This window comes from Heteronotia binoei, chromosome 1 (assembly GCF_032191835.1).
Source record: "Heteronotia binoei isolate CCM8104 ecotype False Entrance Well chromosome 1, APGP_CSIRO_Hbin_v1, whole genome shotgun sequence".
Taxonomy (NCBI): domain Eukaryota; kingdom Metazoa; phylum Chordata; class Lepidosauria; order Squamata; family Gekkonidae; genus Heteronotia; species Heteronotia binoei.
Window position 1 is genome coordinate 132,105,837 of NC_083223.1, and position 12,954 is coordinate 132,118,790.

Below are 12,954 nucleotides of genomic sequence, written 5' to 3' on the forward strand. Positions count from 1 at the left end.
TCAGAGAATTCACCTAAAGCTTTGCCAAGACAGGATGGCCTTGCATAACTTCCAAATGCTGTTTTGCACCTAGATATCGAAGTAATCTATGTCACAGCTACCACTGTGTGTACTAAATTTCATTCATGTTTAAGGTCATTAAATGAGACTTGTATTCATCATATGTTCAAAAGCTATACCACTAAACAGGTCATTAATGTTCTGTAAATTAGTATCTAAAATGGCTTCTTACCTCAAAGCAGTCTAAGGAAAGTCAATTAGCAGTCTAAAGAAAGTTAATTAGTCTTTGTGAAGGAAGATACTCACTTTTCCTTAGATAATAGAAGTATGGAGGTAAGTGATCTTTCTCAGCCAGACACATGTAGATAGTTGTTTGCAAATGCTAAAAAACAAAAAAAATCCCTCAAAATTTGGGAAATGTGCTATTACAAGGGTTTGTCAGCATGCTACACCCATTGTCATTTTGGGTGACCATTTAAAAATGTTGACAGGTGTTTGGAATAACTACAGAGCAGGTGTACAAGTTACAGCTATTGGCTGAATCCGTGTCAAGGTAAGCTAGTTCAAGAGTAACATTGTGTACAGTACATAAATTTGCTTTGCAGCTCCAGGACACAGACCCACCAGCACAACTTGTATTTGTACCCACTAAGTTTATATGAAATCCCCCTGCAATGGAGTTTGCTTGGCAGACTGTATCCAAGAGACTCCCCTTTCTCTGCGTAAATAAATAACCTTAATGGCTGATTTACGGGTCTGCACTCAGAAATAAGGAGTAGCATCTGCATCTGCTGAGGGTAGAGGGAAGGTCTGCTGAATCACACTGCCTTTTCAACATCTGGGCAGGCCTGACTATACTTGGAGCTCATGTTAATTTGGACAAATGTGTAACATGAAGCTCGTAATGTGCAGCTTGTCCTGTTTGAGAGCACTTCTGGTTAAATAGCATTTGCTGGTATAGCCATAGGGACTGCTCAAGAACATTTATGTAAAACCAGCCTGAAATATCAGTGGGCCAATAGCCCATGTTGAACTTGACCTGACAGATGTGGAAAAGGAATTCTTCAACTGGGTTGTGTTTGCAGGCTTGACATTTCATCAGGCTTTTAATTGTGACGTAAGTTGGTTATCTCATTATAGGCAGTAAGTGTCTAATGTGTCATAATAAAGCTGCAGCCTGCGATATTTGGATGTACCCGAACTGTATCTGAGCACTTGCTGAACTCTGAGATTAAATCTTGTTTGTGTATGATAGCCCTAATTGATTTTGGAGCACTCACTTTTTCTTAAAGCTTCATCTTGTAAAAGCAACTCCACCCTGAACTGAAACAACAGCAACAAAAACCGAGTACATGTTCATTGTTCAGGTTATGTATTAATGAGAGGGGCTGTGGCTCAGTGGTAAAACATCTTCTCAGCATGCAGAAGGTTCTAGGTTCAGTCCCTGGCATCTCCTGTTAAAAGGTCCAGGCAGTAGACCAGAGTTGCTGGTATTGATTGACCAATGGTCTGATTTGGTATAAGGCAACTTCATTTATCTGTTGAAGTAATCTTATATTGAAAGTTATATACAATAAATTATTTTTTCAGGTTTTGAGAATGTCAGGTTTGCTGCAACAGGCATGTAGTTACTGTTCTAGAGTTAATATTCAGTTGTGAACACTGAGAACCTACTATATTTCTGCTATAATTCTCCTGTTTGCAGGAGATCATATTCAGAGACAGCCCATTCACTAGGCAGCTGCCTAGGGTGCAGGCCAGGTGAGGGTGTCATATTGGGCCCTTCCTCCCACCCCTGCCTTCAGGGCAATTGATATCACCTGAGAGGAGAGGCCCCTGGGAGCCCAGAAGAGGCTGCATGTTGCTCGGCCTTCTCTACAGCGCCCACCCCTGCTGGCAAAGCTGGTGGGTGGGGAGAGTGTGTGCGTCAATGCAACAAAGCACAGAGAGGCTGCATGCTGCCTGGTTGCCATTGCTCCACTTCTGCTTCTTGAAGCAGAACAGGGGCATGCAGCCTCTCTGTGCCTTGCCATGCATGCCCTCCCCGCCCTCTGGTTTTGTCTGCAGGGGCAGGGGTTGCAGTGGATGGTGGGATGCCTAGGGTGCCGATACCCTAGGGCCACCCCTGGTCATATTAACAGCTAAGTGCCCAGGGACATTGTTGTGTTGCTAAGAAGGGGATTGACAAATGACCATCTGATAAGCAACTTCCCTTAAAACTGAACATCTTGGATGATATAAAATAGAATGGATGATATAAAATAAAAAGAGGATGAAACTTCCATTCAGTGAAGGAAGATTCGATTTTTCTGATCTTATTCAGTTTGGTGTAGTGGTTAAGTGTGTGGACTCTTATCTGGGAGAACAGGGTTTGATTCCCCACTCCTCCACTTGCACCTGCTGGAATGGGCTTGGGTCAGCCATAGCTCTGGCAGAGGTCCTTGAAAGGGCAGCTGCTGTGAGAGTCCTCTCAACCCCACCCACCTCACAGGGTGTCTGTTGTGGGGGAGGGAAGATAAAGGAGATTGTGAGCCACTCTGAGTGGAGGGCGGCATATAAATCCAATATCATTTTCTTCTTCTTTCTTCATTCTTCTTCTTATTTTATATCATCAGACATACTTGCTAACATACTAATTATTGAGATTGTTCCTTGCAGTGGACTGTCTATCTTAGGCCCTTTTGGAAGCCTCTTTTCTGGTGCCCCTCTCTAAGTGGAATGCATTAGGGTCTACTTAATGCTAGAGTGAATTCCAATTCTCCTTTAATTTCTACAGCTAGAAAACAATGGTGTATAATGTCATGACAATATCATTGAGCCATTTTCATATTCTAAATCAACATTATGGGCCAATCCAGATCTAAAAATTGGGAAGGAATCTTTTCTGTACAAGGTGTGGACTGATAAGGATATTTTTACATTGGATCAGTTGAGAGTTTTTGAGGATAAGTTCTTTGTAATTTTCTCAGCTAATATCTTGATATGATTTGTCACCTGTTGAATGGCAATATTTAACCACTGCAACATTTATTGGTATCTAAATATATACCTGCTGTATTAAGGGTCCCTTTATTCCTGGAAATTCTAATTGAATCAAGACAGAAAAGACTTATTCAATAAAATATATATTTAGAATATACTAGACACCACAGAAACTTTTTAGCAAAGGACTGAGTAAAGTGTCTAATTGTTGGCATTGTAATTTACAGGATGTGTCCCTTACACATACATTTTGGGCATGTCCAGTTATTCAGTCTTTTTGGGAACAAGTTATTACTCATATGAATTTTGTATTATTCAAGTGTTCATTGGTTTATAAAGATTTGTGTATACTTTTAAAGTATCTGTCCATCTCTTGGAGGCTAACAGTCAGTTGAAATGGACCTTCTCTTCCCTTACTATTGCTAAAAGACTCATATTACACCACTGGAAAGATAAACACCAACCTCTGGTAAATCAATGGATTGAGGACTTTAGAATTTTATTTGGACACATAGCATATAAGTGGCAATTGCATATATTTATTTTTAGATATTTGAAAATAATTTATAGAATAGGGTTGTCAGTCCCCAATTGGGGGCAGGGATCCTCTGGTTTGGAAGCTCTCCCCCCCCCCCCCCCGGTTGTGACCTCTCAATGTTTTTTTGACATTCCAGAAGTGCCCTCAGGCTGAACATGGGTGTGTAACTCATAAAGGTAGACGGGAGAAGACTGAAGAAGTTGTGTCTGTTTTGTCCTATAGATTTCAGAAGATCACTTCTACGCCAGTGGCTTGATCCTTTGATGGTGCTCAGCTAGCCCGCATATATAGTCACTGCTTTGTCAGTATTGCCTCTCCCTCAGTCTCCTCCAGTGTCAAAATGTGCATAAACCCCTCATAGTAATGACAGCTGTGTGTTGCTGTGTATTCTGTGAAGCCTCATATAGCATAAGCAGTGCTATGCAAGTAATGAATGTTCATATTCCAATGAATGTTGCTAGTCCCTTAATTTGTACCTCAGAGATTTACTTACTGGCTTTCATGTGACACTAATGACAAAATTAGCTGTTATGATCTCTTACTAGGCTTCAGACCCTTCCACGCAGGGTCTGAAGCAATGTGGCTAAAACTTTATTTATCAGTGTTTCATAAGGAATAATCAGATAGATAAAATTATATTTGTAAATCAATTTCTGCTGCTTGGTGTAGTGGTTAAGTGTGTGGTCTCTTACCTGTAAGAACCAGGTTTGATTCCCCAGTCGTCCACATGCACCTGCTGGAGTGACCTTGGGTCAGTCATAACTGTCTCAGAGCTGTTCCTCTGAAGAGCAGTTTCAAGAGAGTTCTCTCAGCCCCACCTACCTCACAGGGTGTCTGTTTTGCAGAGGGGAAGGGAAAAGAGGTTGTAAGTTGCTCTGAGACACCGAGTGAAAGGCAGGGTATAAATCCAATCTCCTCCTCCTCCTCCTTTATCCAGGCCATGGTAGCCAGGTAGTATTGGTTTTCATTTCTTAGAGGGGTTTACAAGAAGAGAAGTTTACATCTGTAAAGTGGTCCAGATAACTAAGTTACTTCTTCAGTGTTGGTTCACATGGAGAAGCTGGGGAAAATAGAGGCTTTATGGAGGTGAAAGAGCACATATAATTCTTGTGTGGTATTTGAATCTTGTGGTGGGAGAGACACATTTTGGTTTCTCAGCCGCACAGAAATATCAGCTGACTAAATCAGAACTGCAGTCTAAGCCAGAGGGAGGGTGTGTGTGAATGCAAGAGAAATTGACCCATTATTCTGCTTTTGATCCTGGCTAAAATGCAATGAACTAATATTTCAACTTGCTTCTTTTGCAGGAAGAGGAAATGCCAGATGTAGAGATTGATATTGATGATCTTCTTGATGCTGCTGATGAAGAAGAGAGAGCGCTCAAATTGCAAGTTAGTTTGAATTTGACTAAATTCAAATTTGGGAAAGCATTAAAAACTCTTGGTAACTTATTTCTAACAGCTCTGGGTGGTGGCTTACAAGCCACGTACACACAGAATGCTTTTTTAAAAATATAAAACATTCTAGACTTTGAGTACATGCATGCACAACTTTTGTCATGCAAGTCCAGAGTTTTTTTAGAGGGAAGTCAGTAGTTGGTTATTTCTTCTAAATCTGAAGCAAATAACAGTGCAGCAGGCTGATATAAGACTTGCATCTATGTTAGTAACTCAAACATTGCAATTTCCAAAATTCTTGGAGCTGGCCAAGAATTTATCTGTGCTAAGTATCTATTTGCCTGTGTCCACTTAATACCTCCTACTTCCCTGACAGATGAAGTAGCATCTTGACTTCCTCTAACGCTTTGGAGAAGGTAGACCATTGAGTTACCTCTAAAATATGAGGAACTGTAGATTTAGATATTGATTGCTTTTTTTGGTTCTGGTGCTTATTGTACCTGTGTCTTTGAAAGTTCCATGTTGTAAAACAGTAACACAGAATTCAAAAGATGCTTATTTGCTAGCTGGTGCAAGAGCAACCCTAGGTGTAAACTTATTAGATAAAACAGTTGTCTTTCCTCCTCTCCCTTCCCCCCAACTGATGCTTTTATTGTTTGATTTCCAGGAAGCGCTTGTAGATTGCTACAAACCCACAGAGGTAAAACACCTTTTCCTGTTTTAAACATTAGAAGTTTGATGATACCACACTGTGGCAGGGAATTTGTGTGTGTGTGTGTGCGCAAAACAAACTTTCTTACCAGACTGCCCTGAAAGAATTTAAAAAATTAGGTGACCAGATATGTCATATGTATTTTAACCACCAATTATTTACCATATGCTGAAGGGGAGGGACAATGGTTCAGTGGTAGAGCATCTGCTTGGTAAGCAGAAGGTCCCAGGTTCAATCCCCAGCATCTCCAGCTCAAAAGGGTCCAGGCAAATAGGTGTGAAAAACCTCAGCTTGAGACCCTGGAGAGCTGCTGCCAGTCTGAGTAGACAATACTGACTTTGATGGACCAAGGGTCTGATTCAGTATAAGGCAGCTTCATATGTTCATATGAAATTAAATATGCTAGTTAGAAAAAAGGAGGTCCTGCTATTTCTTGGTTATTATATGTGTATTATTCTGCTGTGGCTGATGTCGTTTTGTATGTTGTACAATGTATCAGTGTTCATTTAAAAATGTTTAAGGTGGGAAGGGATAAAGGATTGTTTCTTGTATAACTTAAATGTATTTTTATTCTGTAACATGAATAGAAATACAGTTTAGCAGGACATCGATTTTCTGGGAGAATCTGCACCATTGTTCTGACTCAAAGCCTTCTTTACATAACTGCTACAAATGGGTAAAGGAGTTCACTTAATCCAATAATCAGACTTCTGGAAACAGGTTTCCATTTTTCTTTTTTTTTTAAAGGGAGAGAAGCTTTTAGGTTACTGAGCAATTTATCCTGCTAGAGTTGGTAATTAAGTTGATAGCTGTCTAATTTTGTGCTTGGGTGGTCTTTCAAACTTGCCTTCTCACAGTTGTTGAATCCTTGTTATGACTGACTGTTGGTTGCCTCTTTTGTCCCCATCAGGTCCTTGAGTCTCCCAAATAGTTGACGGTAGGAGTTGTATGAGCATGTGCTCAAAATCCCACAGGGCAATGGAGACTGTAGTGGAGGAGGAGATCTGGGCAATGGCACCCCCACTTCTCTGCTGTGGAAACTCCCCTGGGAGAGTGACAAGTAGGGATGACATTCCTCAGTTTCTCTCTCTCACTGCAATTCCAGTATTGCTCATGACATTTTGCCCACATGAACAGAGCTCTCAGAAGCTGCTGTGGGAACAGGAGATATTGTACTGGCAATTTGTAAGATACAAGAAGCCAGTGGCTGTAGTGTAGATCTGCATATTGAGAACTATTTTTAGGTAATTTGGCTCTTGCAGCAAGAATGTAATGGTTGCTATGACTTCTGTTTAAAAATATTAAATGAGCCAGGTTGTTGTGTAGCAATCTTTTAGCTCTATTGGGTCCAATCATGCAGACTTCAGGACATGGGATTGTTGGCAGGCCCCTCCGAAAGCACTCCTTTAAAAAGCTGCTTTGCCTATGGCTCATGAAATGTACATGTTTATGGGTTGCAAGGAATGAAACAAAGTTTCTGATATACCCACATAATCTTGAAAGTAAGCTTGACTGATTGTATGCCAACAGTTAAAAATACTTCCCTAGCATGTGCTGCCAAATTAGGGAAGAGGCATACTTTGCAAGCCAGTGAGCACTTGGAGAGTAAATAGAATGTCTGGCTTCCTAATGCACTCAGGCAACACTTGCTGACTTGGAAGTACATCCTAGAGGCCTTCTGTTTGGTTAATCAGTTGATGTATGCAAAGAAGGTAAGCAGTTGGAGCAAAATTCCATGAGATGAGAGTTCAATGAATAAGGCCGGCCCTGCCACTAGGCAAACTAGGCAGTTGTCTAGGGTGTCGGGAGGTAGGATGCGCCGAATTGGGCTCCCTAGGTAAACACCTAGTTTGCCTCCTCCCCCTCCTCCCTCCCTTCCCTACCAGCTCAATTTCAGTGCCAGGGAACTGGCGCTGGAGCGCTGCACTCCCCAGCGGACCATCTTAAGTGCCCCCCCCCCCGCCGATTACCTGATTGGTGGGTAACGACTTGCTCAAAGTCAGTACTGCCGGACTGGCTGCAGCGGGAAGGAAAGGGCACGCGCCACCTCCTCCTCTCACTTCCTGGATGGGAAGGAAGTGGGAGGAGGGAGTGGCAGCATGCGCTCTTTCCTTCCCACTGCTGCCGGCCGGCCCAGCGGTGCTGATCATGAGTGAGTCTTTACCTGCCGATCAGGTGATCGGCAGGGGGGCGGCTTTAGGTGAATCACCGGGGAGTGTGGCGCTCGAGCACTGGTTCCCCAGCACTGAAATTGTCCTGGTAGGGAAGGGGGGGAGGAGGAGGGGGGAAGGCATGGGGGGAAGCGTGGTCGGCAGCCTTGTGAAGGGGGCCGCAGGAGTTTGCCTAGGGCACCATGCACCCTCAGGCCGCTCCTGAGGCCTTGTATAATGGGAAGGGACTATAGCCACTCTGGACTGTGCCTATAAGATTCTTGCACTATAGATGCATAGGTATGCTAATTGTGGAACACTGTACACTAACCATACAAAACAGCATGTCCATGCAGAACATGCTGCTTGGTTTTCATTGCAAGTGGATCTTCCACTTTCCACTAGTGCAAGGAAAATGACTGTTTAGCATGCAGAAGTCTGTTTCTGCATGAGTGTTAAGTCCTCAACTTTATTTCCAATATGCATCATTCCAAAGGTGTTGTGAATTTAAGAACATCTTAACCAATACAAAAGTGCATTTTAAAATGCCGTGTTAAACTAAATTAAAATTTCCCTAGGTCTGCCTTACTCTAGCCGTTCAAGCCAGCAGTTTGCTGTACATTCTGGTTTTAGGAATTTCCTATTTGCATAGTGTTGATAGTGCTGAAATAGGGAAAAAACTAGTATGGTGGAACTCCTAAACTTGACCATAACAACTAAACTATCTTGCTTATAAAAAAAGCAAATTTCAGGATTGGGCTTTCTCCATTTCCCTCCGGGCCATGTGGAGAAGAATGAGGGGACTTCCACTTACTTTTGATAATCAAAACTGGCTTCCCCACTCAATTAGTATTTTAAAGGATGAAATTGTTTTCCCTTTAAACAATTAACAGCCTGGTGTTAATTTGTAAACTTGCAGAGATTGAAGGATTAAGTCCCTTCCCCTTTCCCTGTATACCTGCAGAAACTGAAGGTTTAAGTCCTGGCTCCCTTCTTTTTGACACAGGCTTATAGTTTGCATTTAGATTGTGATGGAAATGCATGAATGTTGTTACATCTGTCTGACCATTAGTATACATGCTTAAGGGAATGCACAGCATTTGGGGGTTCATGGGTTTGCACTTGTCCTCAATGTTTTGTTGTTTACCACCCTCTGATAGCTGCAGTTCCTGTCATCTCCCTATTATTGCCTTCATTTCTGCTTTGCTTTTCTGAATATAATGGCTGCTTTCCATGAGCCTGCACCAGATTTCATCACTATTACCCTTTGAGATAGCAGCGCAGGAAGTATAAAGGCTGGAAATAAAGGGGCAGTAGTGAAAAGAGCAAAGAGAATCACTGAACCTCTGTAGGCAAGTTCAGTTGTGGCCACAATGGGCCATCTGGTAAACTATTTGTAAAATTCTGTGCTTAGCATAACTGCTAGATGTGCTGTGGTTGAGTTGCTAATTCTGAAAGCAATGGTAAATACTGGTGTTTTAAAATAACCTTAAACCATATCCTAGCAGGAGTTCCTGAGATCCATGCTGATGGAAGGAACATAAGTCGATTGCCTAGAAAGAGAATCCTTGACTTTACAAACCTCTAGGAAATGTTTGGGGATTGTAAATAATGACTAATGCCTAATGCTATTAATAAGCACTCTGTTTCATTCCAGTAAACAAGCTAAAAATAGAACTAGCTGAAACTTCACAGCAAAGCAGATAGCTCTGAATGGATGAAGGTGTTAGAGGCCTTAATAGGGGAACTGAAAATATCCATGGCATAATTGTGGTGGTTCTGATAAAGCCCAGAATGCCTCCTGAGGTACCCGTTCCACAAATTCTGCATTAGCTAAAACTTAAAGAACCCATATTCTCAAGCCAAGCAAGATGGTAGAATACCAGTTGCTCAAATAGATTCCACCTTTGTTAGCAGGATTTTTAGTATGTGTTATTTGAACTTCTTTTAAAAATGCTCTAAAATTCAATAATTTGTATTAGCAACCTCCAGCATCTGTATGTGCAGAAGCCGAAGGTAAAAACCAAGGTTATGCTACAGAGTTGGACATGATCCCCCCCCCCCCCCGAACAGATAGTATTAGTCCTCATCACCATTTCAGCTACAGCTTCTTTTTAAACAATTTACTAGATCCTCATTTCCTTCTGCCCTTTTGCAGTAACAGGAACTCTAATTGATTCCATGCAGCTTGTTTTAAAATCAAGCAATTGGTTCTTACCAAGGATTTGTGGTCCAAGAAAGTACTGGTATTGTCAGTATGTATGGGCACAAGCAATTTGATTTAAATGTGATGCTTCTGAACTCCACATAGGTAAGGTAGAGACCACTTATTCTTGCAGTTAAATATCAGAATGCTGAAATGACACCCTGGCTCTTTACAGACATATACCTATCCATGCCTCCTGTATTCTACTGGGGAATATCCCTGGTAGATGGGTGGGTAGATTGTGTACAGTGCTGCCAGTGGAGAGGAAATTTTGGAGATGCATAGAAGTTTCTCCTTTGCTGCTGAAGGAAATCCCATAGGGAGTCTGGCTCTTGCCTAGGCCAGGCTTCTCTCCTCAGCTCCCTCAGGGACAGTGGGAAACTGGTTTTCTTGTCTTGCCAAAGGGATGGGATGGTGGTGAAAAAAAAGAAACATACTTTGCTCAAGCAGTGCCCAGCCCTGGAAACATTCCAGGGGCAGAGGAGAGGCTGATTGATTTTACTGATCTTCTGCCCCAATGCAATTGCAATGAGGAAGTGAGGAGGATTCTCTCTATTACCATCTACAACCTTCTTACAGGGCTGTCCCAAAACTGTATGGCACCCTAGGCAAGGCTAACTTCTGGCGCTCCCCCCCCCCCCCAAATTGATAACATCACCGAGTCACATGGGGGGTGCCCAATTTGGCACCCCCAGAAGGCTGACACCCTAGACAATCGCCTAGTTTGCCTAGTGGCATGGCCAGCCCTGCCTTCTTGGGCTTCACACATATAGAATATGATCATCCTGCAGTTCATTGTGGCTGCCAATAGAAAGAAACACATGTGAATGCAGGACTAGCATTCATTGAAGAACAGAGAGTCTTTGAAGAATTAAGCTTGGAGAGACTATGGGTTAGTTCTGCATATACTTCTCTTCCTCTGTGGGGCAGTCCCATTGTGGGTTTGTCTTTCAAGGAAGCCCAGAGTGCCTAGGTGAGAAGAACATGCTCCATAGTGAAGCCTCTGAAATGGACAAAGAGGAGTGCCTGGAGAATGAAGATGTGGGCTCCAAGCTTGACTTCGTTAAAATGGGCTGTTTGTGGGAAGGGGTGCTTGCTCATAGTACTGCTTCTGTTGATGTTTCTTTCTACACCTTGTGTATTGTAGGATTTTATCAAAGAACTGCTGTCTCGGATAAGAGGAATGAGGAAACTGAGCCCTCCTCAAAAGAAGAGTATATAACTGGAGCGGGAGCCGTCCTGAGAGACATGACCATGAAACTGGGACTTTTGAATAGAACACATTCTAGCTTGATCTTTATGGGCAATTTTATTTTTATTTTTCTGTTTCATTTCTGACATTTAATGAATTTGATTGTGTTTTTAAAGATTTTTTAAAGTGTCAGGGTTTTTTTTTTTTAATCATGGATTAGCAACGTCATGGATGCTGCTTTTACTACCTGAGGATGATCAAAGTAAGGGTGTAGAAACTGCCAAATTAGAGACAATGTAAGATTCCCAGGCGGTAATTCTACTTGATGGAGTGTGTGTAGAACTACTTGGAGATTATTTTTTTTTTACAGAACTACTTGGATCACTTAAGTTGTACATCTAACTCATGAATATCAAGATTCTTGTGCTTATGTACATAAATTATCAAGTGAGTTACCATTGCTTCACATGGGTGGAAGGGATATGTGGTCTAGTCAGCCATTTAAATTAAAGTTGTAGCAGATGTGGGGGTGGGGGAGGGATGCAGTTTGTTAAAGTGAATGGTGCCACTGTTTCTAAATGCATTTAAAGCACTGGGGTGAATGCTTTAATTCACAAAGTAACATATGAGCAAGCTGGGGGATTTTAAGGGCTTAATTTTGTAGGCTTTGAACTTACTTTATTGACTTTGATGCTTAGCCAGATCATCTCCTCTTCACCTCATGGTCCGTTAGGATAGGATTAATTGACTGCCTACGGGTCTGATGCGACAATGGATGGTTGGTGCTGTTTAAGGGGGAGTTTCTTGCAGGGGGAAATGCAAGTGCAGGCAACCCAAATGTATGCTTGGCCCACTGCAGCTCCTCATCACTCTTCTTTAACCACCAGTGTTAGATCCCTTCTCTGGTTTTGACATCAGCCCCAGGTGGGGTGGGAACTTCTTAGTTATTGAAAGCAGGATCCCCTAACTCTTCAGGAAAACATTTCACAAGCTACCATCTGCTGGTAGATGCTAGTCTGGCATTTTATATCAAGGGTGCTCTGAACATAATTTTATTTTTTAAAAGACAAAATACATGTTTGTGAATTTTATGTATACTGGCAAGCTTTTAAAAATGTATTTAATTTTGTAATGTTTTATCAGTGACTTTATTTACCAGATATTTACTCAAATAAATGCAACAACTTGTGGCTTTGTTTTATAGGTATTTTAGCTGTCAGCATACAATTGGAAATTGACTTCATTGTACTGTTAAGCAAAATAAGGATGACAATGAACTACCAACCTGATCCAGTTAAATTTCTGCTGTTTTAAAAACTTGCTCATGAGTCAAAAAACATATGTAGTTTTCTTATTTAAAAATGTCTTATGGAAAGGTGTACATGATGCTTTCTACTACTTGATGATGATGATGATGATGATGATGATATTGGATTTATATTCCGCCCTTCATTCTGAGTCTCAGAGTCTTAGAGTGGCTCACAATCTTCTTTATCTACTGTTACCATTTGGTATTTTTTTCCTAAAACCTTTATTTTTTTCCCTAATGCTAGAGGTACTTGAATGGCAACCTTTACTGAGAAGAAAAATGTGCCATAACTTTTGTATGACGATGTTGTAGGGTTGCCAAGTCCAATTAAAGAAAAATCTGGGGACTTTGGGGGCAGAGCCAGGAGACTTTGGGGGTGGAGCCAGGAGACACTGGGGGTGGAGCCAGGAACAAGGGTGTGACAAGCATAATTGAACTCCAAGGGAGTTCTGGCCATCACATTTAAAG

At 41.7% G+C, this 12,954-nt stretch overlaps 1 protein-coding gene across 1 annotated transcript in view; it reads left to right on the forward strand.

Annotated features, from left to right (window-relative positions):
* Positions 1–12,367, forward strand: part of PPP1R14C (protein phosphatase 1 regulatory inhibitor subunit 14C) — a 67,309-nt gene extending 54,942 nt beyond the window's left edge. The window contains exons 2-4 of the mRNA XM_060240779.1: positions 4,828–4,911; positions 5,585–5,617; positions 11,133–12,367. Of these exons, the coding sequence (XP_060096762.1) occupies positions 4,828–4,911; positions 5,585–5,617; positions 11,133–11,207 (192 nt within the window). The 3' untranslated portion in view covers positions 11,208–12,367. The remainder of the gene's footprint in view (positions 1–4,827; positions 4,912–5,584; positions 5,618–11,132) is intronic.
* The last annotated feature ends 587 nt before the right edge of the window (positions 12,368–12,954 follow it).